At 46.3% G+C, this 26057-nt stretch overlaps 1 protein-coding gene across 3 annotated transcripts in view; it reads right to left on the reverse strand.

The window, feature by feature from the left end:
• The window catches only part of NFATC2 (nuclear factor of activated T cells 2), a 93189-nt gene that overhangs the window by 52874 nt on the left and 14258 nt on the right, over positions 1-26057 (reverse strand). For all 3 annotated transcript variants that reach the window (XM_075438732.1, XM_075438731.1, XM_075438729.1), the window contains 2 exons: positions 12108-12310; positions 9795-9967 (listed from right to left, as the gene is read on the reverse strand). In XM_075438732.1, the coding sequence (XP_075294847.1) occupies positions 9795-9967; positions 12108-12310 (376 nt within the window). The remainder of the gene's footprint in view (positions 1-9794; positions 9968-12107; positions 12311-26057) is intronic.

Below are 26057 nucleotides of genomic sequence, written 5' to 3' on the forward strand. Positions count from 1 at the left end.
GCATGTACGTGACCAAGGATTTCTAAGGTCTTCACTGTTCTTGGCCACAAAGTTGGAGCATGACTTTGGCAAATTATTCTCTCTTTCCCCAGCCAGACAACCAGCATAGCACCATCTCTCCACCTACTTTCCTCTCGTCCTTTTAAAACAGTCATTTACATGGTCAGAAAAGCTTCGGAGAATCCTGGTCACCATCCCTGCAAGCCCATTCCAACTGTTTGCTAACAAGCGGCAGGAGCCGAAGAAAGTGAAGATGCGAGAATTGTTCCCTACAACGCAGACAGCTGGAAAATATCACGAGCTTCCCTATGACCAGACCAGGTGGGCAGCAGTTCGGGCCTGGTGAACTGCGAGTTCATGACCTGCACTCAAACTCCTCCAGATTCATCCACCCCAACGTACGGGCCTCTAGAGGATGCCGCTCATCTATTTAACAGCTGCCTTGGCTGGATTTTAACTTTCTCTGACAAAGAGCCTGCTCCCAAGAGACCCTGAGCACTTGTGTCTTCCCTTCACTGAACACCGTTGGCTGCTGAACCAAAAATAAGGAAATATTATCCTATATGTACAGCGCTGGCCCTCCACTCGCACACAGGCAAGGCTGTGCTTTGTGTGACCTGGTCCCGGCACCCTTTTACTGCTGTGCAACTTTCAGAAAGCCAAAAACCCAACAGCTCCTGGCTGCAGCAAGAGCTGTACAGATTCTCTCACTGCATGAAGAAAATGCTAGAGGATTTGGTGGGAAAACATAAGCATTAAACCTTTCAGAGAGAGGTGTCTGCAGAAGAGGGGAGCAACTTTTCTAGCTAATACAAGCTCAGCTGTACCCTTTCTGCCAGTTATGACACAGAGTTTTTGCTCTTATTAAAAACACAGACAATTCAATGTCTTTCTTGTGCTGTTTGAGAGGCATTTTTAAAAATCTATTTAAAACAACCTTATGACTCATTGTTCCCTTCAAATATATAACAACAGCTGGAGTAAGATACTGCCAATTAAGAATATATATTCAGATTACTTTCACAGAAGCTGCTAATTTCTTTTGCATGGCTGTATTATTAATGCCTTTCCCTAAATACTCAAATTTTTTATGAGTTCATAATTGGATTGATCACAAAGACAGATTTGTAACCTTAAAGGCTTAAGAATAAATAGTAATCATCAAAAACATGTCTACAAGAGTCAAGAGAAAATATACTTAAGCTTTGCCCTGGACACTGTTTATTCCTATTCAATCCCCAAATTTCACTTCCAAAGCATCTCAAATTACCAAAATTCCAGATTAACCTATGTCTCCTTCAGTAGAGAGCTTTGTAACTGTCATCCCACAGATCAGTGGTTCTCAAGGCTTTTTCAGGACGAGGAAGGACAAATTTTAGCCTGGAAATAACCGTCTGACTCATCTTAATTACATTTGGATCTCGGCAAGTTGGAAATCACTGCTGAAGACCAAGCCTCTGTCCAACTTCCATAGAGCGCAGTGTTTGTGTACACTGCGACCTACCAGGGAGCCGGGGAGGACAGCTGGTTCACCAGGCATGTGCATCCCTGCTCTTTGCAAATACCAAAACCCCAAAACACTGCCTGGAAGCCTGCGATGGGCAGAGATATTCTGTGGGTGCCCCGATGCAGCTCTGTGCTGCCAGGGCCGCCTAGCCAGCAGCAGCCAGGCTGATGCAGAGCTACATTCAGGCATGGCTACAGCATGAGCAGGCTATGAGCATCTCCACAACTCCCTTTGTCCTGACCCAGACTTGGTCACCCCTGTAAATGTACAAAACCCATGTGTGCTTTATATGTGCTGCAGAATAATACCATTTGGAAGTGTTTCAGCTGAGTTTCTCAATGCAGATATAGTGCTAAAGGGAAAGGTGGAGGAATACAGGCACCCACTGAGTGCTGAGTTTCCTCTGCCCCATTTTGCCTGCACTCTTCTCCCCCCACTAGGTGGTCTGCAAACCCTTTTCGAAGGAAAACCCACTTTTCATTTTCCAAGATCTATCTTTTTTTTTTTTTTTACCAAGGCCTATATGAAGGTTTCACCCCATTCCCCATTTCCACCAGTGAGGAGGCTCAAGGTTCAGCGTGGAGCTGCCTCAATAGGATTACTTTTTTTTCCTCTGCAAGAAATATTAATTGCCAATAAACCCCCTTCCTCTAAGGCTCATGATGGGTGGACCGCATGCAATAATTTCACACTATTCCTTCTCTTCCCCCAGGGGCTGGCACTTCATAAAGTGACCTACAGCTACTGGAGTTTATGAGCTTTGAATAAACAAAACACTGTTGATTTAGCCAGTCGGGGTGTTTACTTTCAATAGCAACAGTTACTGACATAAGGCAGCAAAGCAAATGCTATAGAAATACTCACACTTGGCCTGAAGCAGTGTGTCAATCTATTAACAGGGGACATTATTTTTCTATTTTATTTGACTGTCTGCAAATCAAGATGTCATGGATGCATGGTGCCAAGAAACACAATGCACACAGCGACACAAAAGAGAAAGGGAGCTGCTGTCTCGGAGCGCTGCACCACCTCCGGCGAGCCCCAGCCTGGGAGGGAAGCAGCCCCTCCGCCATCCCCCCGGCCTGCCCCGCTCGGCTGTGCCCACAGCCCACCCAGGCTCACGGGCACCAGGTGCTTCGTGGCGGGGGGGCTTTTGTCCCCTTCCCTATGCCAGCGGGTGGAGTAAACATTAAGACAACCTAAATCTCTGGGCTGGCAGGGTGAATGCTTCACAGGGGATGCACAAGCCTGGAGGCTGACCGTAAGGAAGCGTGACAAGGCAGGGCGAAGGTGTTTCTTGTTTCCCCACCTGCCTGAAGCACCCATAACGGCTCCTTTTTCAGCAGAGAGGCTATCTGGTTTCTAGGAAAAAACAGGAATATTTTGAGACAACTGATTACCTGGATAAGTCTGTTGCGGCTCCAGATCTCCCCCAGGAGAGCGTTACCCATTACTGCTAGCAGGTTCAAAGTGACAAACTTGGTTGTATTCCCTACTGTGCTCCTGAGGCGACCCCAGCTCCTCCTGAGAGCCCCTTTCCCTCCACGCCGCCCAGCTCTCCCCATCAGCACTCCTCCTGCATGCATCTCCCGGGACGAGCAGTTCTAGCCCTGCCTGAGCATCGTGTTTCCTTCCACTGGCTTGGAGGGCTTCCAAGCGCTGCCTTGTCTTATGCAAAAGCTGACTCGTTTTATGAGGAGTCTTAACTGAAGCTAAATGTCTCTTAACAGCCTCCGGAGAGGAACTGTCTCGGCACTCTCTCTCCCTGCATGTGCAATAAGAGCAAGGGCTGGATCGGGTAATGCACGCAAAGCAAATCACTAATGTGCTCTGCCTCTCGGGAGGAGCAGGCTTCTGAACTCTGCGCAGAGCAGCGCGGGTCTGACCATCACTTCCAGAGCGGAGATACTCTACAGCCTCCGTGCATCAGCGCACTGTCTCTGTGCCGCCTTCTGCAGAGCGGCTGGAGGCCTCCATCCAAATGTCTGCATAAACAGAGGCCACAGAATAACTGCAGAGTGAAATCTGCTCCATGCCATCTTTCTGACACCTCCAACTCTGGGTCCAGAGCTCAGGTTAACCCGTTGTCCCCACAGCAGACCACAGTTCAGGAGAGATTTTATCATGGGTGATCACAAGGAGCAGGACTGAGGCTCACCGGCAGCTCGGTGAGGACAAAGCTAGCGTTACCTCTAATTAACTGCCATCACAAGCCAAATAAACCAAAAAATGTGGCTACTTAGCAGAGGTGGTATCACAACCTGCACCCCCAGTGCAACAGTTTGCCCAGGCCAAATGTCCAGGTCCCTCTCTGGACCCTCCCTGTCCTTACCCTGGCCACAACAGCCCTAGCTCACCCCAGCTTGCTGGAAACCTTCAGCCGTGACTCGCCACTGCTGACATGTCCTTCCAAACCCCCAAAGGCTCTTGGCTCCATCCCTTGATTTCTGTTGGATTTGAGAAGAGCAGACAGAGCTGGGTGTCTGGTGCTTAAAAAAAATCCTGAACTCTAGAAGCAATAGCAGAGGCGTAATTTGTTGTGGGATTAATTCTTCCACCTCAGTGCTAACCTTAATGAGCCAAAATAAATATTTCATTCCTCCTGTCACACTGTGTTTATTTACCACGAGCTGCCTGCCTGTGGTAGGATTGATAGGAGCAGAGCTCCTGTGCCCAGTGCTTATCCAATGCATTAATGTCACGAGAGACTTTGATCCCACTCATCACACACTGAAGCACCCTCAGCCCTCTGGCCAGAGGAGAGGCAAAGGCTGAGGAGCTGCAGTATGAGAGCCAGGGGAGGACCAAGGGCAAGAGACATCTCTGGCAGGCAGACAGATATCAGTAAGGCACCCTAGAGAACAGCAATCTTCTAATGGGAGGGATGGGATGAATTACCTGCTGGTAGGAATATGGGGCAGAAGAAGGCTTAAGTGAGAATGAAGTAAATAAAACAGATTTCCAGCCCTCTTGTCTAGATGGGAAACCTTGAAAACGTGATCTGAACACTCTGAAAAGAAGAACCCGGTATGAATGACATGAGTTTCCAATTTGTTGCCAGCAAGACTCAATCGGCAGTTTGTGCAGAGCCATCCAAGAAAAAAAGCACCAAAAACAGAGGGCTTTTCTCCACCTCCTTCTCTGCACATAATTTATTTTGTGCTGTCCTTGCGAGGGAGGAGTGACAAGCGCTGATGGCAGCAGTGTCAGATAAGTATGATACTTTCTATGAACTGCAGCCAGCTCACCAAACCAGCGTGTGATTAATGACAGGAAAACCATGGCCTCGGTTCACTTCTCTGTCGATCATCTCTGCGGGTATGCATAACATTTCCCTTTAATTCCTTGTGGAGGGGATCTGCTGAGTTTAAATTATGCTCAGCAATCCATGGTCTGCGTGATATGCTGGTGCACTTGCTTATACCAACAGTGGCATTGCAAAGACAAAAAGTAACCAGGAGTTTATCGTCATAGCAAGGCTTGCAGCTTGCAAAAAGGACGGGCATTTTCCTTGTCTGACTCAGACTTTCCAGACTGAAATCTTTTGGTTGTACATTAAAAGCATCAAATGTTGCCAGAAATAGCTTTTAAATTCTGTGCCTTAGGAGAGAGAAAAAATTTTATTTTCAAAAAAGCACCAGGTTTTGTGTCAGCTGCCTGACTGTCTTCGTGTTGAAATGACAGGGGGGGAAATTCCTTTAATTCAACTGGAAGCCATGCTACCCTCATAATAATCATGATTACGGTCAAACTTGCAAATGAGTATCTCCCCAGTGCAAAGAGATCATTTGTTTCTGCTTTTTTATCTCCATAAACTAGAGCTTCTTCTTGCCTGCCATCGTATTCCAACCAGCACAGCTCCCGGCTGAGGAAAAGCGCTTGCTGGCTTGCCAAGACAACATTCTTTTACATGACTAGCTCTTTCCCCTGTAGTTATTAATGTGTCACATCTCATAGGCTCAGATTGTCTAATATTATGGGAAAATCTACTAGAAGGAGAGAAAAATAAAGGAAACTTCCAGGGAAATTGATTAAAGGGAAATAAGATATTTGACCCAAATTAATGGAACAAAATATGGTCAATAATAGAAACTATTTAAATACCTCAGATGGACACACAGTTCTTTAGTAATAAGTTTTGTTTGTTTTGTTTTTTACCACATCGGAATATCTATTATAAGAACAAGATTTTAGACTCCTCCTCTCATGCCAAGTGCAATTGTTTGTATTTTACGGGATTCATGAACACAGCTTGGTATCAGCAAACATGGATCATATGAAACCAGAACTGTGAGACTCTTTGGGATGGTTTAACCAAGATCTATCAGAATAAAAACTGTGACACAGAGCAAATGGTACCCCGAACACTTACACCTTGCAGACACTTGTATAAAGCATTTTTTGGTTGCCGACAACATGGAGTAAAACAAGTTGCCTCACAGGTGCTACTCTGAACTCCCTTCAATACTGCTCCTTCTCTGCTCCATGGATGCTTCAGCCAAGGAGTAGAAACATGACTCCAGAGATGGATCACTCACCAAGAAAAGAGTTTCAGCTCACAGTGAAAGGTAAATCAAAGCAAATGAATAGAACTAATGCTACAGAAACTGCCTAAACAGTTTGAAAATGGTGATTGGGTCTGCAAATACCAAAGCCCTCGAGTGGCTTGTTGTTATGGCTGAGTTCGAAGAGACAAGTTAACTCAGTAACCCCTCACGCCAGCGATTTCACCACCTTCTGCAACAACAGCTCTACGAGAGCCCTGCCTGGCCCAGCAAGAGCCGCACATGAGCCGGCTTATGCCTATGCATAAAACACAGACCTGCACAAGCAGGGATGGACATCTGGGCACGCAGAAGTGCAGCATGACTAACGGCACCGGGGTGTGCAGGCAGGGAGCCGGGCGAAGCAGCACGCTGCGGCGTGGTCCTGTTGGCTGTGGATCCCAGGGACGCCTCACACCGCCGCACCTGCGGGGCTTGCTGCCATTTCACAGACTCAGCATGGAGCAACACTCGGGAGAAGGGATTTTTCTCGCCTTCCCAGCACCACATCTACAAGACAGTGACTTTTTGTCCCTAAGTAAGTGATGGCCTGTTGCTACAATTACCAGAGGACTTTCAAACGCCTTTGCCTATTCAGGCTTCAGAACGAATCAACAAGCAATGAGAAAAATGCTGCAAGCTGCTGAATGTGTAGGCTTGTCTGGATATGAGGTCCATTTTGAGGCATAACTGATCATTTAACACCATATCACCTCCTTGGTCCTCCCACACAGCTGCCTGGGGAGGAACTTGCTCCGGATGATGCTTTGAACCTGTGAAATCCCCTCCTAAAACCTGTCAAGTGCTGAATGTGACACAGATGAGGTGGAATCAAACTGCCCCATGAAAAGCAGATACTTCACAGTTCTTGCTTCATTGCAGCTAATGATCTGCTGACACCGGTGGGAGTTTCTAGCTGGGATCGGCTTCTGCTGAGGAGAGCACTCAGATATTCTGTTGGTAGCAACAGTGCTCTCATGGGAACCCCACTGGTAGGGAAATGGCCAGTTATCTTAAAGCTGCTACTTACTAAGGCTTTCCCAGCGGGATATTATTAACAGCTACCAGACAGGAGAGATCTTACAGGAGAGTCCCTGAGGATACAGGTTCCCAGCTGGCCATGTCAAAAAAATTAAAAACAAACAAAGGAAAAAAAAGATAATCCCAGCAGCACATGATAGTGGGAGATAAGGAGAAAATGTCACAGAGCCCCAGTGTGCTCCGTCTCGGCAGGGCACCTGAGCTCACCTGAGACTGGGAGCTCTGCAACATGTGCAGATTGTCTGGGAGAAACTGAGATTATCATCTCTGGTGTGATTTAGTCTGCATTACTAATGCTGGCTCAGCCAACTAATGTTTTTTAACCATCTTCCCAGAACTGGGCTGAGATCAGTAAGTGCTACTGAAATGCAAAAACGTTGCTAAATATGCAACATACGTTCTAAATGGAAGAGGCTTCTTACTCCAGATCACTTTATACTCTGCTTCCATGAGTTCAGAAAAGCACAGTCTTAACTTTTCTCTCCAAATTGCCAGTATATCCCATATTCAAAAAAAAAAAAAAAAAACCCCAAAACTTTCTCTTTCTCTTTTTTTTCTTGGGAACAAACACATTTTTTTTTCTTGTAGGAGCTCTGCTGTCTGCTATGCAGCCAATATTTTCATATTTTAATTATAAAAAACATAAAAATAAGCTACTTATACTGGTATCTCCCCTGTTGCTTTTTTTTATGTCCCTAAGAGTCATCAAAGCAAACATATCTCAGAATAAATGCCTAGACATCTTAAACAAGCCTTGCAAATAGCAGTCATTGCACAGGCAAATGAAGTATGCGCATACAATTCGGGAAAATGCAGTCTTATTCTGTAAACCATGACTGGACTTCTGCTTGAACACTCTTTGGTGATGGGCACAAATACAATGTGCAATTGTGGAAGAGTCTTAGACATGCCAGGCTAACTCTTTCTGAAAGAGATACTTGCTTTTCCTGTAGGAGCATTTGCATAAGTGGGGTGTGATCTGCAGGGCTCGCTGCACGGCCCAGGGACCATCCACCCTCTGCTCTGGGCTCATGCCATGTTTCTGCACAGTGGATGGATGAGTTGCACTGTGCGTTTCCCCACCCCAGTAGCTCCCCATTGCTGGCCAAAATGGGCTGTTTCCACTCGGAAAAGAAATTGAAGGAGAAGCCAGGTGATTCTCTGCCGCAACTCCCTCCCTACTCACAGAAGCTGGAGTTTGCTGAACGTTTCCTTTAGCAAATGGGCCTTTGTTTCAGCAGAGACATGTCTGGGGTGGAGGCCACTATTCTTTCAGCCATCTGGTCCCATAAAGGATTGTAACTGTTTCCTGTGGAGAAAGGTGGTGGCTCCTCCCGCTAGTCTCCCCTCCTCATCACTGTGCCCAGAGACTTCACTCAGCCGCCAAAATGCTCTGATAGTTGGTATCTTCTCATAAACACTGCCAAGACATCACACGTATCCATCATCCTCACCTTCGCTTTGCCTTGTCTATTCATTTCTACTGTTTTTTCCAAAGCTGCCATCAATAATTCACTAGTCACAATTTCTCTTGATTTCCCATCCAAAATTGGCTCCTCTCTTCTTCTAAGCAGTTGTTATTTAAGTAAAGTCTGCATCTCAATAAATAAAACTCACACATGAGAAACTCTTCAATGACTTTCTTCACATGATTTATGGCAAGACAGGTTCTGCTAAAGGGGTGAGTCATTCACCAAAGGCAGAGGAAAACTGTTCATTTGGTATTTGTGAAATCCCCAAACCGCTGAAAAGGCACCATTTACCAACAAAAAGCATCACAGGATGCACACAAAGCAGCAAAGTGGGTGGAGCCCTTCCAGAAATGACTGCGACACGGGGGGCACCTCGGAGGCCTCTCTTTCTCAGGATCCAGTACGTTAAAATGAGTGGGAGGTGCAGGTTTCTCAGCTTACAGCTTATAGGATTTGCCCCATAGAAATCAAAACTGCAAGTTTTCTTCTTCCCTCAGGGGAATACCAGAACAACCCGGGGTTTCCCTCCTTCATCTGCAGCCTCCTGAGCTGCACAGCCCTTAGCACTGACATCTAGAAAAAACAATAACCAGGAAGCGCCTGAGCCTCTAAATCAAACCTGTTTCTTCATCTGAGTTGTGCTCCTGCCACAGCTCAGCTCAGAGGACTGCGGTGACTCCTTTGGCAGACAGGACTGGCCACAGTGCTAGGCTCCAGTCCAGGTTTGAATTCAAAATCTCCCACCACCTGCCAGCTTGTGGATAAGCAGTTCTGGTTATGCCTCCACTCAAAATAAAAACACTCCCAGGAAGGCAGGCGGCTTGCATGCTCATGCACAAACAGGAAGAATGTATGTATATACGCACACCCACGTGGGCTCCCTGCTCCCAGACAAGACCTGTTAGCCAGAAAGACCCAGCAGCACCACACTAATAAATAAAATTTGCAAAAGCCCCAAAGTCCCTCACTGTCCTCCCAAGCTCTAAGCACCGTGAAGAGCCACCTGGTGCCAAAGCTTATTTCAGGAAAGGGAGGGTATATAGGCAAGAGCCGCAGGTCACTCAAACGGTGGCGCAGACCCAGCCAGCGCAGGAGGAGCAGAGCAGAGCACCTTGCGTTTGCCTGTCTGAGCATGTGAGGTTTTTCCCCTCTGTGCTAGCTTGGAGCAGAGGGACAAGATGATCATTGCTGCAAGAGATGGAGAAGGAGCAAATCTCAGGGGATACTTACAGCATTCGATGGGGTTCGACGCTGCTTGCAGAGAAACGATCCTGCCGTTGGACTCGGGGATGTGCACGCGGAATACGAGCCGGACGCGGGTGTTCTTCCTGCCAATGTCCGTCTCTCCCTTGCGCAGCTCGATGTCTGCGTTCCTCAGCTTCAAAATCCCCGCGCAGTCAATGCTGCCAAACACACACACCATTTAGCTTAACATTTCTGCTCTCAATCAGCTTGGAAATAGGCAACAGTTGCGAGGATTAAGCTGTTTTGCTTTGATCTCCGGGTTAAGAGCAGCTCCAAATACTTGTTCTGCTGAGGATCTAGATATTGTCATTTCAGCAGTTACAGGGGAAGAAATCCCAGACACACAGCGAGTGAGGGACGCTGCTGGACCCCTCTCTGAGGGGTCTGGGCCCGGTGGCTCAGCGTGTCCCAGGCACGTCCCAGCCGAGGGCTAAGGTTGGCCTTTATTCTGGGGACAGCTGAAGCCACTCTCCAAACATTCTAACCCCAAGTTTTATTTCCCTCTTGTGTTAAGCACGAGAGTGCACACGGCAGAGCCCGCCCCGGCCCCCCAGGGCAGGGAGAGTGAACCAGGAGTGCACACGGGGGCAGGCAATAAGCTGAGCCTGCGCCGGAGCCTTCCGCGAGCTAGAGAGCATTAAAGCCTCCCACCGCCAGCTCTGCAACAGCTCAGTGCCAGAGACTGCGCAGCAGCTATTGCCTGCACGTGGGCAAATTAGTTCAGCTCCGCGGGGAATCACAGCAGCTGAACCAGCCAATTGTGTGCACCACCCCGGCCTGTTTTCCCCACAGGTTGTAACACAAGCATTGATTTCTACTCCAAAGCAGGAAACAAACTGCTCTCCCCTCCTTTCAGACAAGTTAGGTCCTACTGCTAGAACTGGGCTTTCCAGCCCTGGTCCAGGTGACCAGGTCATCCTCTGAAGCTCTGGGATGTTGCTCCCAGCCAAGGCCATAGCAGTGCAGAAAATGGTTCTCTGCTGCCATTCACCGTGTCCCTATGCAAAAGGAGGATGCAGGGAGCAGGACGGGCCTGAACAGCAATGAAAGGATTAGGCTTGCTTAAACCAGCACTGCGGCTTAATATTGGTGTGTGTAAGTGCAGATTAACTTCTTAAGAACCCAGTGCAATCTAGCAAACACGTCTGTCAACATTAGAGCATGTGCCAATTAATAGTTACAGAATCTGAGATCTTCAGCTTAGCAACAGTCCTTGGAGGGAGCACTGTTATTACATGGGCACTGTCAACCCATTTTGACATCAGTTTTAAAGACACAGTGCTTTTTTTCTTACAATATGAATTAAAATCACATTCTGGGAGGCATAAACCCCAAGCTGTTTCCTACACCCCCACTGTTCCTTGCCATTGCATGTGTGCAGGGGTTTATTACTCCAGGGTTACTCGTTAGGAGCAGACAATCATGTTCCATTCAGCACTTGGCTGCTTATGTTTAAGATGTGGACATTTATTTATTTCCTTGGGTGCAGAGGGAAGGAGAGGCTTGAAGGAAATGGAGCAATGAGGTACATTTTCTGAAAAAAGATATATAAAGAATGTGGATTTTGCGATGAAGTAGGGGGGCTTAAAAACATAGCTGCTCTGCCAATTTTGTCAGTATCCTCTGAAGGATGGAGATATAGCTCTTCCCTCTGCAGAGCAATCACTCTCATGCTGCCTGGCACACATTCAAGCCTGAAGTTCCAGACTGGTGCCCACTTCATCCCTCTGCCTCCATAAAACTGGAAGGAGTAATACAGAAAAGATGTGCCTGTACTTGCTTTTCTGTTAACGTATTACAATAAGAGAGCGCGATTTCATGGCCAAAGCACTTGGCTGAGTTCAGCAGAGATGTTTTCTATTCCATTGAATGTCGTGAAATGAACCGTACACCTTTCCTCTGCTGTCTACTGCTCCTTGAGTCTCATTGCATCACTTCAGCATAAGGACTTCAGATTCAAGTCTCATGTTCCTTAGTGCCCTACAAAACCATTCTGACTTTTAAGATGACAAATATTACAATATAGTCACCGCAGCAATTGGAGTAAAGAGCAAAAAAACCTGCATGGTGAACCAACGAATGGTAACTCTTCAAGCATCTTTAACCCAGGTGCTTGTAACTGCTCATGCTTTTGTAAAAAGGGTCTTACACTCATATATCATCCTGGTGCACTAGAAAGGGGAGTCCCTCCAGACCAGACATCGTTATTCATTTAAGTGACTCCTTTCCATAACAGAAAGAACTTCACATGCCAATTTAATCCTCCCCAACTTTGCTAATAAAGAGAAATATGCTTACGTTGCTTTCATGTTGTTTTTGGGTTCCAGTGGGATCTCTAAAACTTTGGTGTTGCCAATGATTTTTTCATAGCTGGTGGTGGTGACAGTTTTTCCCGTAATGCGATGGACTTGATAGAAAGCGTGAGGTTTAAGTATCCGTTCGTCTGCTGTGCCAATGAAGATCTGAAGACCCAAGGGTTTGTTCTCCATGTAACCGTGAAGCTGGCAAGACATTAAAAATCTATTATCACATACTGGGCTTCCAATGCCTTCATGTCAGGAAGCGAAATAGATCTACACATATATACAGATATGGAGATACACAGAGACGTAAAGATATGTGTAGAACAGACTCTTTCCTATTCTCAGAGACAGACATCCTCTTAAGTGTATTTGTTGGAATCCATGATACCTAGGGAAGGCAGCTAATGGAAAACATGCAATAAATAGTTATAACACTAAGTGTATCAGGAAGAAAAAAAGAATATATCAAGAAGAAAAAATTCCAAACAAGTTCTCCATTATCAGAAATTTGTTGGTTGTCTCCAAAACAGACTGATGAATCCCCTCAAAAGGTACATTTTTGAGTATGCTGTTTAATTTGCAGTGATTGATGCCCAAATGGGGTTGAAAAGATTTTTCTCTGTGAGGTGGAAAAAGCTGCCAAGCGGAGATGACTCCCCGCACCTGCAGCCTTGGGCAGCGATTCCTGCTTCCCGTCAGCAGGAAACACAGTAATGACAGAAGAAATTTTCCTGCTTGCATTTCTGCAGGTATACGTGGTGCTCCCATATGCACCTTCTCCAGACCTTATCAAAGCTAATGGAAATGTCTGTTGACATAGCGGACTTTGGATTAGGCCCTATGTGATGTCCAACTTGCAAACACTAATGCTCAGTGAAATGACTTTGCCTCAGCTCAGCTTGTGCTTTCTACTTCGACTGCAGTTAAAAAATATGGGGCATTTTCCCCCTAAACATGAAGTATCTAGCAAATGTGTCTGTGGCTCCCCAGTTCAAGAAAGATGAAGAGCTACTGGAGAGAGTCCAGTGGAGGGCTACGAGGATGATGAGGGGACTGGAACATCTCCCCTACAAGGAGAGGTTGAGGGAGCTGGGGTTGTTCAGCCTGAAGAAGAGAAGGCTGCGAGGGGACCTTATAAATGCTTACAAATATCTGAAGGGTGGGTGTCAGGAGGATGGGGACAGACTCTTTTGAGTGGTGCCCAGTGACAGGACAAGGGGCAACGGGCACAAACTGAGGCACAGGAAGTTCCGTCTGAACATGAGGAAGAACTTCTTCCCTCTGAGGGTGACGGAGCACTGGAACAGGCTGCCCAGGGAGGCTGTGGAGTCTCCTTCTCTGGAGATATTCAAGACCCGCCTGGACAAGGTCCTGTGCAGCTTGCTGTAGGTGACCCTGCTTTGGCAAGAGGGTTGGACTAGATGACCCACAGAGGTCCCTTCCAACCCCTACTATTCTGTGATTCTGTGATTTTGAGAACCGAAATGTTAAACTATGTATAAACATTTCAGAAATTAATAACCCCTGCCGCATCCCTTTCTCTGGCCTTGGCACACGCAGTCTTGCCCAGCTCACATCCATTTCAAATCCAGCTGGAAGTATGGTCCTTCCAGCCCCCCACTTTGCTCAAGTCATCCCAAGCTTAACATCTCTCCAGCTTTCTGCATCCCTCACACCAGACATAAGCTTCATCTGCCTTCATCTTTGATGCTCTGCTCTTCTCTTTGCCCTCTCACCTCTCATTTTCTAATCACTTATCAACATCTATTCCCAAACTTCCCAAATCCAGCCCCAAACACCAGCATCAGCTTCTTAAATATTCACAATATCGTGTTTTCTGCCCATCAGCCTCTTCCTCCAGGGAGGATGCTCCCTTTTAATATCTACATCTCCTCGCTACAAATCTCCCTGTCTGCAGAATTCTTAAACATTTTTAAAAGGAAATATGTTGTTCTTCTCCTGAAATCACTTCTGTGGACTGGTGCTGATTCACTGCTCTTAGAAACTCATCATTCCTCTTGCATTGCATTAAAATACTATCTGTACAGGTACCGATGGCATTTTTGGTGTGTGACTGTACAGTGCCTGGCACAAGGAAGTCTTAGCTGACCTTACAGACTGGGGCCTCTAGGGTTCAAGGACATAAACAGACTATTCTGTACTAAATAACACTTTCATAAACAGCATTTGCTGCCAAAGAAGCAAGAAATCCAGAATGCCTCCATAGGCCAGGAGATGGAAATTTCTCCTTTTTCATTAACACTCAAAATTACAAATCAAACCATTCTAAATTTCTCACATAACCAAAAATGAAAACCAGACATTTATCTACCACACAGCCAATGGTCTAGCTGAACGGGAACTTTATGGTCCAAGACATGCCAAATTTGTTTTCAATTATTCCGTCCACATACAAAACCTTGATGAAGCCATACAAAGCAAATAGTACTGGAAGATCAGAGAAAAGGAAGATTAAGCTAACGATATTCATGACCAAACCTTTTCTTTTTTTTTTTCCTTTTCACCAGCCACCAAGAGGTATCTTTGCATAGAAGGATTAATTCCCCCCTGGAAGGGGACTACGTGCAGCATCAATGCAATCCTGGCAACCTTCCTCCAGTATGGCAAATGTAAAGCGACACTCACTCTTCTGAGCTATCATTACTCATCTAGCACGTATTTGCAAGCCATACAAAGACAGGGTCTATGCCCCAGAGACCTTACAACCGAAGGGCCCGAGTTTGCAGCCTCCACTTACATGAATGGCTCCATTGAAGTCAACAGGCCTTAAGCAGGGCTTGTGCAAGAAAGAATTACAGAATCCAGCCCAGCTGCAGCTCAGACACCTACGATAACTCACTCGCACAAGTGCTTCAGGAGATTGTGAGGAGGGAAAACAGGGTATGAGGCTTTGTGCAAACATGCCAGTTGGCTCTGGGAGTGAGGTGGAGGAGGAGTGGAGCTGGACTCCAAGCACAAGGGTTGGTATTGGAGAAGCAGCGTTGCCAAGAATGTGATAAATACAATGGCAGCCACGGGGAGATTTAGAAATGTATAGAGTGTATAGAAGATCAAAAGCAACAGAGGTCAAAATGATAGATCTACTGGGAACAGGCAAGAACGTAGGAATCACCCCCTGTTTATCCACAGAGGCCCATTGAGCCCAGGTCCTCTGGGAGCCGTACTGAAACTCATCCTAAGTACGGTACTTTCAAAATCCAAGATTTCCTTGCCTTCAGTGAAAAGCCATTGTATGACCAAAAGCCATCTTGTCTTTACAAGGGGAGAGGGATAAGAGTAGTTTTTAAGTACTGAGCATGTTTATTGTCATGCCTGACAGAGTAATTCTTTGTGGATCCAGCTAAACTGACAAGAGGATCCTTTGGAATGGAACAGTCATTACAGCAAGAGCAAAGCAGCTCTCGCTTTGCCCTCTGTCCGGGCAGAACAAAATCCCAGAGTTATAGGTGGGAGACTGGAACAGAAAAACAGATAATAAATTACCAAAGAAAATTTGCCCCCAGTGAGCACAGTCAGTAGCAGCTGTAACAGACTTGGCTATGTACAGAGTTTTTAACACTGGCCACCTTTAAAAGCAATTTTAAGTGGTGTTTCTGCTCATGTGTAGAATGAGTTCCCAAGATAAAACTATTCATGGCCTAATACGTCTGTCCGTGGGTGTGTGCCTGTATAAATGTATACATACTTACAGGAGAGAGGAATGGATTGTCTGTTCACATGGCAATGTTTGTATTGTCTGCTGGACAAGGGGGTATAAAACACATAGTAAAAGGCCTTCTGGTCCTCCACAGGACCGGATTTTATAGCAATTGTTTGATCAGTGGAAGAAAGTACCATACTTATTTGGTAATTTATGACATTGTGGCAATGCTTTGGGATGACATCACTGTGAAATCAAAATAGCATTATAAAATGCAAACACAGACAGAAAAATATATGTCAAAGTGCCAAGGATCCCCATTTAAAAGGCAGTGTCCTTATCTTGAGTCAACGGATTATGTTTTAAAGGATAATACCAGTGATCATTTACCGTAAGCATTTCCATCTACCTTCACTTGCTAAGAACACATCAGGATGACTTAGGAACAAAAAATGAAGATGGACAGCTACAGAAATGCTCCAGGAACTTTAAATTCAGAGTTCTACACTCAGCCCTGCCACTAATTTACTACATAGCTTCGGTCATGTCATACAACCTCTCTGTTCATCTATAACAGGTGAGGAGTGATGCTAACCCTACTATTAAATGAGTTAATATTTCCTCCTGCATTTTTATACAGAAAAATTCATTGTGAGCTAGAACAAAAGAACACATTAAAGGCTTTGTTTCAAAATTTAATTATGAGAGACTGTCCATCTCGATAAAAACTCACCTCTGCTACGTGAGGCGGCTAGTTTAGGATTTAACCATAAAACTGATCTTTTCTTTGGCAGCTCAAAGAAGGAGCAAAAGTGACCCTGAAAGAACCCTATGGACAAGCGAAGACTTCATCATTTTTTAAATAATAACTTTGAAATACATTTTTTCTTCCCTTAGCAACAACCACGCCAGTCAAAAGTCTCAGTTTTTTAGTCCTACTCTTCTGCTCATCTGAGGGGAAGGGAGAGGGCAGCTCGCGCTGCAGCTGCCCGCGGCGAGGGCATGATGCCCTGCAACAGGAGTTCCAGCAAGGACGGGAACAGAGGACCAGCCCCACGCCAAGGTGTTCCTTCACTATTTTTCACTTCTCTTTCCGTGAAGAAAATGAAATCATCTGGATTTCAGTTTCAAGAGAGTGAGAATCGAGAAAGATTTATGAATACAGAACTCTGGGAGGAAATATTTTTGTGTATTATAAGGTGACCTATTCACAATAAAACTCCCCCAAACTGTATACAGATCGAGCTGGAAAAAACCCAACTCCTTTGAGTCACATTTGCCACACAGGGAAAGAGAAGCCAGACATGATGTGTACCTTTCCATAGTCTATTTTGGGATTTTAAGATCCTATTTCTTTCAGTTGAAAGATTTTTCTTAAACTTCGCTTTTGCAAAGTTACTCTTATAATATTAACATAGCCAGACATGGGCTGGTCTGTGACCTGAAGAAATGCAAAGCACTTTGGCAGATAAACAAATAACATCATTCAGAAAACAAGGAGACTTCTTGTTTGGTTTGCTGCTATGATTCTAAACAAAATGGCGATGTGTGGCATGACTAAAATCATCGGCTCACCTCTGCATAAATAAAATTCATTCATTCTGCACTCCATTCGTGCATGAATACCAGTCAAATTTTGGAGGGAGGGGTATTTAAAAGCCATTTTCAGGAAGGCACGTGTGTGATTCTGCATGCAAAAAAAGAAGCAGATGTGCCTTTAGCGGCTGTGTATCAGCAGCCCAGTTACCTGCCTGAACACTACTCCTGTGACGGTATCGGCAACCACAGCCATCGAGACCACACATTAGGCATATGCAACAACACTTTCTTTTCCCCTGCACTATTTGAAAACTCAGGTCTTCTTGCAAACTGAGCCCCAAGCTCCAAATATACAAGAACTTAACGTGGGAGTTTGAAATTCAAATCTAAATTAGTCCCTACCCCAGTGTTCAGACGAACCAAACCCTGTATTTGCGCAGCTGACATCGCCTCTGGCTGTGAGGATTTAAAACCACAGGTTCACCTCTGCTGTGCTGCATGAACAGCAAATCTCTTTGCACAAGTGAAGCCTGCAACACTGCTTAGTTATGCTGTCTGGTAACCGAGTGGTACACTGACAGCAGAGTCAGAAAGGTAGGCAAATTCCTCAAAGATTCTGTAGGTGGTCACCTACAGTTACAACATATGTACATACAGAGGGAATTTAGTGAAACCTTCAGAATTCAGATCTTTGCAATTAGGACATGTTTACTGAAGTTTAAAGATTATTATATTTTATAGAGACTTCCATTATTAGCAAGAGGAAGGAGGATTCCCCGGAGATAAGTATGATAACTTTTTTACTCTTAAATGGGGAAGCCAGTGCAGAGACATGCAGTGATTTGCTGGGTCCCACAGGGGACGAGCAGCCAAAGTGCAGTGAGAAACTCGAGGTCCCTGTACCTCTGCATTGTGCCTTGCCTTGGTCTGCAAACGGCACAAGCAGGTGGTAACACTGCATCCCCAGAGAGAACGTTGCCCTGTGCGATACAGACGCCAACTGCCTTAGAGAGTAGAAGGGAATAATTTGTTTCCCATTCATCCCAACAGATCTTTGCTTGTCAGGAATTTAGATCTTTCTCCCCTGGGAGATATAAAGCTGCATCTTTAAAGCTGATTGCACACATCTTCCTGTCTAGACAACACAAGCTACTGCCAGAAAGAAAGTATAAAATTGGTGAAGGAATCCACTAGTCTTGGTGATTTTATTTGCTTGAAAGTAATCAGCTCGCTTGCTTGTTTCAGCTCAGTGTAACACAAGGCTCAGTCCATTAACCACTGCATATTACTTGCTATCTCCCTGTGGAAGTCACTCCAGCTTCCCCCTGATCGGGGTGTGCATGTGTGTGGTCAGCTTTGAGAACAGCACCGGGGCGATTCAGGCAGCCCAGCCACAGCCAGCAGCGAAAAGTGGGAAAACAGGGCTTGGCTGGCAATGTTTAATTAGAAGCAAATACAAAGCCGCGTGAGAAATCGCTTCCTCCTACTGCTTCCCTTTTCCTGCTGTACACAAGCAGATAAGAACGCACTGAAAGGCTCGCCAGGAGCGGCACGCGGTTGCAGCGCCGGCTGCCCCAGGATGGAGCCCCAGCTCGCCCAACGCCCACCTTCCTCTAGAAAAGGCGAGAGGCTGCAGCCTTAAAGCTGTCTCTCAAAGCTTTTTTTTGACACCACAAACTGCTCGTCTTCTCAGACTCTTCATCAGCCCCGAGGCTGTTTTCCATGCCAGCAAGCGTTTTCAGACACTCAACAGCGGACAAGAGGAAGATGTGCCTGTCGGAATAGTCCCTGCTTGGCACAGCCTTTCTGTCCACCTGTTCAGCTCCTGTCCTGGTAGGAAGCAATTTTGCACCTTGGATTTGATCATTAATTCTCATCATTAATACTCTTTAACTGCAATAATTTCAAGGATTTGGGGGAGGCCTTTATTCAACGATACCCCTACCAAGATGGAAAATGTCACTGTATTGTCTCAGGGAGAGTGGCGTATCAATAGCTGTCACTAATTAAGACCTCATCCAAACACCATATCATGTAGCGACTTGCCCGCCTGCTTCAGTTAGAGCTGACATTGAGCAACCAAGTTGTCTTGTCACATGTTTTTGTTCAATTTAACGTACTTGGGACATAGCAAAAGAACGCAAACCAGAAGGAAATCTCTGCCTCAGTTCTTTTTGCTCCTTACCGAAGCAGTCTACAAAGGACTCCAAAGATAATCCTTTGAACATCTGATTCTGCTAAATGACGAGTTTTTATTATATTCAGTTTTAAGTGTTTCTTATTTTGGTGACAATTTTGACAAAATTCCAAGGGCTGAATCTCCTTTGCTCTGCTGCTCCTTACAGTAAATGACAACCAGACTCTCAGTGTCTAACTGGGATTTCTGCTTCCACATGGGGTGAAAGTACAGGTCTGAAGAGAGAAGGCAGCTCTTGGGAGAAACCAGCTGGGGGGTTTTTGTCCCCAACTGTCCTGACACTGACCTTATATTGCAGTGTAAGCAAGTCGTTTCCTCTCTGTGCCTCAGTTTCCCTACCCCTATGAAGAACTGATCCTGTTTTCAAGAATCTTTGATTATCTTAGCTGAAAAACTAAAAGAGGCGGCACTATACATCTGACTACTGCACATGTACAGACATGGGGATCTGGAGATCAGATTTTCATAGCTGGGTGAAAATATGAATTTTTCCTACTAAGAAAACCAGCTGTGTAATTAAAGAGCTTCCACACACATTCACAACAAAAGATTTAAACTACCCCCAGCATGACAAAACTCTCTCTGCCACAAGTATATCAGAGGGTGCAAATCTGCTGATTTTGACAGATTCGCACTGGGGGATTTTCTCGGCACAGGGCTCTGCCACCAGTTCGCAAAGTCATTCCCTGGCCAGCCGTGGGCACTGGCCTCAGCCCAGCTGGGGCAGAACAGAGACTGGCAAGCGAAGATGCTTTCTTATCACCTAACCTTGCAGCTTCCCCTGTCGCAGTCAGTCCATCCTTCCCGGCAGACAGGCGAGGCAGCGATGCTTCAGGTGCTGCCCCGGGAGCATCACACTGTGCAACCGAGATGTGGCACACAGCTTGAGAGCAACCACACTGACAAGGATGGGACAGTGGTAGCAGCAAGAGCATCCTGGAGTTACTCAGTTGAGCCCGAGATGATTGATTTGACTGCATTGAACCAAATCCCCACAGCTGAGCCCTCTGCCAGGGCTTAGTGCCGGGCCTCCTGAGAGGCAGGTTTGGGTCCAGTAACTGTACCATGCCTTTGCTCAGGCACTGGCTATTTGACTGAACATCAGCCAGATTCTGGAAAGGATCTTGCCCAAAAAGCATTTTTGGGAAAAATCAAAAAAAGAAAGGAAAAAAGACAGAAGAAAGAAAAGCAAATCCCAGGAGCCTCTCTCCTCCCCAGTTTCTTTCTCAGGCTGAAACCCACAGGCATGCTCAGAGGGAGAATAACTTCAGACTGCTGGAAGCATCAGGGTTTCAACAGTTGCTTCAGAATGAAAACGAGGCCCTAGAAAATTTTCACCGAGCAACAGCAGGCAGGAGGAGTCCAGCCCCTTTCCCCCCGAGCAGCCGTCAGCCCAGCAAGCACGATGCTCCCCCCGGATGCAGGAGATCCAGGTGCATGTCCTTGCTCCGCACGAGGCTCCTCCAATTCAACAGACATCGGTCTTGAGAGAGGGAGGGAGGAACTAGAGGCTTAGCTGGATGGTGAAGCCAATGAACAGACAGGTCAGATGTGAGTTTACAGGACGCTATCCGCCCTGCGTGAACTTCTCCTGCGGACACTTGAGCACGCCCTGAACAGGATGAGTTAGGCAGGCGTTACTGCTGCGCTGGAAGTGTCCACATTCATGGCAAACAGCCGTAAGTTTGAACTCTGTTTCATTGTGCACTGACTCCCCCATGCACAGTCCTGCAGGGAGAGCACACACGAAATAGTAGCCTAAATCTTGCATCTGCCTAATCCAGGCATACTCCTAATCCAAGGAATAAAACAGGCTGGCTGCATCTCACAGGCATCACACTCAAAACAGCTGGTATACTCTCCCCCCCCTCACTTCTGCCAAAATTACTTTCCATCGCAAGCAATGTATTTTGAATTGGGCTCAAAAGTTTCAATGAGAACTTTTCATTCATCTCTAAATCAAAGTGGGTTGGCCCATGGGAAAATCCCCCAGCTCTCTTGAGGTACACGGTTCACTGATCATCTGCCCTGCACCTCTGCACCCCAGCTGCATCCCAACTGCACCACAGAGCGATCCCGCCTGTCCATCTCTTAGGGGTGAGCTGCACTCGCTCAGCCTTAACGTCTGCATAACATCTTCCCTTTCACACATGGGGATGCAGACCCAGGTTAAAGACTTTAAGCAACAGTGGATGAAACTTATCTCTGGTTAAATTCTCCCAGCAGCTAATTATCCTCACTGTTATCCAGCAGCTCTCTTCTTGCATTAGTTAGAGAAAGCATACAGGTCAGCGCTTCCTCCAATCTTGGTTTATTAGACACCATACTTGATATTCCCTGGTTTTCAGTCCAGTCTTGTATCTAAACAAAAGCAAATTTCAGGCTCATCCACATTTTCCTACACTACTTGTGATTTATCTAGTAATTTCATTTCTTCAGTGGCTCCACTGAGCTTTCAGATAGACAGATCTCAAGGTACAGCCATGCTACCAGTACACTAGCAGTGCAGTGTGAGGGGTACTGACTGACCTACCCTTACATTTCGTGGCATATAAGTTTTGAAGAGAATTTCTCAGCTGTACCTAAAATCTGCATTTTCAGAATTGCACTTCTATCCCTGCTATAGCACACGTAACCACAGTAAATATATCCGCGACCCAACAGCCCAAAGCTTACGAGGCACCTACAATCATCCCAGTTGCGCAAACAAGCCCGGTAGTCCTGCAGGTAAACCAGGCATGAAATGTGCAGTCAACCTGTCATACGCTGTTCTTGAGCTGGGGACAAAGGGCCAAAAGCAGTCAGGAGCAAGCGCAAGGCTCCCGCTTGCTAGAAAAGGGAAGCGAAGGCCACAAGAATGGTACAAAGATGTTACACAGCACAAGTCCAGCACAGCCTGCCCACGGAAGTGCAAACACACAGGGTTTCATCCTGGACCTAGGACTTCCCCTTCGCTGAACAGGGGGAGTTAGGAAGATGGGCAGAAAAGGACAAACTCCACTCCCCCGACGTGCCCTCAGCAGTAAATCTTCCTGGGCAGGCTGGTTTGGGTTTCCGCAGGAGCACATCTCCAGCCCAGCCCTACTTGTGAGAGTGTGAATCACAGCATCAAGCTGTGATTTGGTATTGAGTTTCCATCAAAGGTTCTGGTTTCACTAATATGCAAGGGAATTAGTCGAATGTTGGAAGTCATATCCAGATAAAAGTCAGGCCCCCATGGGAGGCCTAGCCGAGAGAACAATATCTCCTCTGACTTAGAAACCACAGGAAAACAGATATAGCAAAATTCAAATATAAAAGGAAAGTGGAACGTACATTTGTTATTGTAAAGCAGCTCCTGTGTGCTCCATTAACAACTCTACCATTCCAGCTTCTTTTTAATTAAACAAACAAACAAACAAACAAGAAAAAACAACAAAACAGGCAGTGAAAGTCATCCAAATTTTGAAAGTTAAAACCCAGGGGGAAGTTGGGTCAGCTCTGCTGAAGAGGAGCCCCTCTCTGTAGAGCTGCCCTGCACTGGAGAAGCAAGGAGGGGACCAGCACATGCAGGTGCATGGTAGACCAGGGGTACCCTGTGGACCTCCTTGGTGATTTCAGGACAGCAGCAGCAGGCAGGGACTGAAGCCTCGGTCCACCTGAGATACCTCCCCCTCCTGCTGTGGGGGGAGATGGGGAAGGACGAGTCCCTTATGCTCTGACTTCAAGCAACTACTCATTTTAACCCACCGCATTTGACTAAACGAAGACCCTGAACTTAGTGGCAGCCAAGGCAGGTCACAGGGATGCTGCCTTCCTCTCCGCAGGGGACCACATCTCTGCCACACATCGGTGCCTGGTGTCTAGGAGCCTCTGCGAGCCACAGGCTGAGCCCTGCCAGCAGCGGAGGGCCTGAGCACGGGGCTCCGCTTCTCAGGGAAGTGCCCAAACAGCCAAGCTGCTACCTGAAGGTGGAAGGCAGCAGCCACTCCAGCCACCGAGACGGCTCTCTGCAAAGGTCCTGAACAACCCTTGCCCCCGGTCGCAGGCTCAGCTGGCTCGGTGCCCGTCTGCTCGAGCATCCCAAACCTCCAACTGCAGGAAGCAGCAGCCTTTCTGGCTGAGGAGTGAGTTTTTCCGCACCCCATGTCAGGGACCACTGATGCAGTGTGTGCTCTGGGCAACGTGGTGCCTTGGAAAACTGCGGTCCAAGTGACCAATGACCTCAGCTGCTTTCAAACACTGCAGCCTCAGGTTGCGCTGAACAGAGTTGACTATCTGACACGAGCAGTGGAAAAAAAGCAGGTTTGTTGATGAAGAACTGAGTTAATAACGCAGTGGAAGTGAGAGAAACAAAGCGAGACATGCAAATGAGTTACTGATTACTTATGGGCTGGTTTTCATTCAGAAGTATTTGAGCCTTTTGTGAGGCTAAATTAGAGAAGCAATATATCAAGAGAAGGATTTGCTAAGATGCCAATAAAAAAAACCAAAAATGCCAGTTAGGCATCCTTCTTTGAGAAAATGACTACAAATTACTGTGCTGAAGGGCCGTGTGAAAAAACAGGTTCCCCAAGGACTGTTTACAGAAAGGTAAGTTCAAAACACACAGGCGCTTGAGGAAAAAAATAGAAATTATAAGAAAAAAAAAAAAAAAAAGGAAAAAGGCTTATATTTACTCTTTGACCCCAAGACTTAGCTGCGTTCTCATAAACAGATTTTTAACAAAATAATACACCCCAGCCTCTCTACAGCCCATGGCAGACACACATCTGAAATCGACGCCCTGTGTCACTGCTCTCAATTATATGAAGTGAATGCAGCAGTAAATCACCCTTTTATCTAGCACCAGTTACCTCCAAGGACTCCAGAGGACTTCAGAATACAGGAAGATTACAATATGAAATGGGTTTGTCTCCTTTATACCCACGGGCTGCAACACATGTAAATGCAACCACTTCTAATGAAACCAGCACAGATCTGCTACCCAGAGTACGTAGACAATCATTTGCATAAATTGACTGCTCATCTTCCCTAAAAGCTTTTCCTTGCCCTTCCACTTCCCTTGAAGGACGGACAAAGGTTCTGCTTACCACTCCCTGAAATATCACACAGTTGTGCGAAATATCGTTTCCATTTTGAAAAAAAATCTGGCTTCATGCAAAGCCATAGGACAAAACCAGAACTACTCAGTTTAATGAATATCCTCAAAAGAATATTTTTAGGGCTTTTAAGAGATCATAGACTCTGCTTGGTCATGGGGTGAAGCTCATCGAAACCCAACCTTTGCTACTGAAAAGGCCTTTCCTTCTCATCACTGCCTTAAAGAGTTCAAAGACAGGACAATCTTTGCTGAAGAGCTGAAAATCTGTCTCTTCCTGAAGTTGAGAGGTTCTTTTTGCCACCGTGGACAGCAGGTGAAAGATGCCTATGACAGCATCCAGTGCTACACAAGCAGTACCACATGCCCTGTTTCCCCTTGACAACAGGATAGCGCGCAATGCCGCCAACCCAAAGAGTTTAATTTCCTCTAAGAGGTGGGAGTTCCTGGAAGGATTACTGAAAACAATGCTGGGAGAGATCTTGAGGAATCACCCAGTTCACATGTCCTGTCCCAAGCAGAATTCAAATATATCCACATCCTTCCTAACAGATGTTTGCCTAAAAGCATGCAAAGATGGAGATTTCTACCCCTCTGGGCAGGGCCGTGGGGTGAACTTGGACAGAGCTAGGTTTGTGTTTGGCTTGTCACCTCTACCCCAATCACATCCATCAGCTCTTTGCACGGGAGCAGTCACTGCCTTTCCTGACGGACAGTCTCTTCCAAAGCCTGGACTGGAGCAGTTGGGTACAAGTAAGCAGCTGTCCTTCAACATCAGTGAAAAAGAGTTAGAAAGCAGCAAGATAGTCATACCTACCCCTCCTCCGCAGTGACCGGATGGACCTGCAAGGTGGTAGGTGCATGCAAACTTCAGCTTTGTCCTTGCTACACAGGATTTCCTCGCTGTTCTCAGTGACTTAACATCTAGGGGATACTAACACTGGCGTTCAAATTACATCCCTAAAACAGAAGCCCGAGTTTCTCTATAGTTAACAGCAAGCTGCAGTTTCCTCCCACGTGTGACTCAGAACACCTAAACTGGGAGCCTACGCTTCTCCACATGGCTGTAGATGGTCTCTGAAGTTAGATGGTGTGAACACTCCACGAGATGCATGGCTTCTCTCTTCCTCCCCTAGGCAAAGTTAAGTGCCCTCTTCCGTGTGGCCCATCTAGCCAGAGGTTTTGATTAACCAGACTCTTCTCCTGCCATACTCGGAGTGCACAACTGGTGCAGAGTCTTGTGCACAAACTCTCGGGGCTAGACACGTGAAGAAGAGGAAGCAGCATCAGAAAGATAAACCACAAGATAAGGCCTGGAGGATATGAGATCTGCTGGTCTGCAGCTTCAGAGAACCCAAAAGAAGAAACTTGCATGCAAAACACAGTTTTCAAAAAATAAATATTGCAGGCTGACACCATGCTACAAAAACTAGCCAGCATCTCTTCCTCCAGAAGGTTCAGCTGGATA

Source organism: Opisthocomus hoazin, chromosome 18 (assembly GCF_030867145.1).
Source record: "Opisthocomus hoazin isolate bOpiHoa1 chromosome 18, bOpiHoa1.hap1, whole genome shotgun sequence".
In the NCBI taxonomy this organism is placed as follows: domain Eukaryota; kingdom Metazoa; phylum Chordata; class Aves; order Opisthocomiformes; family Opisthocomidae; genus Opisthocomus; species Opisthocomus hoazin.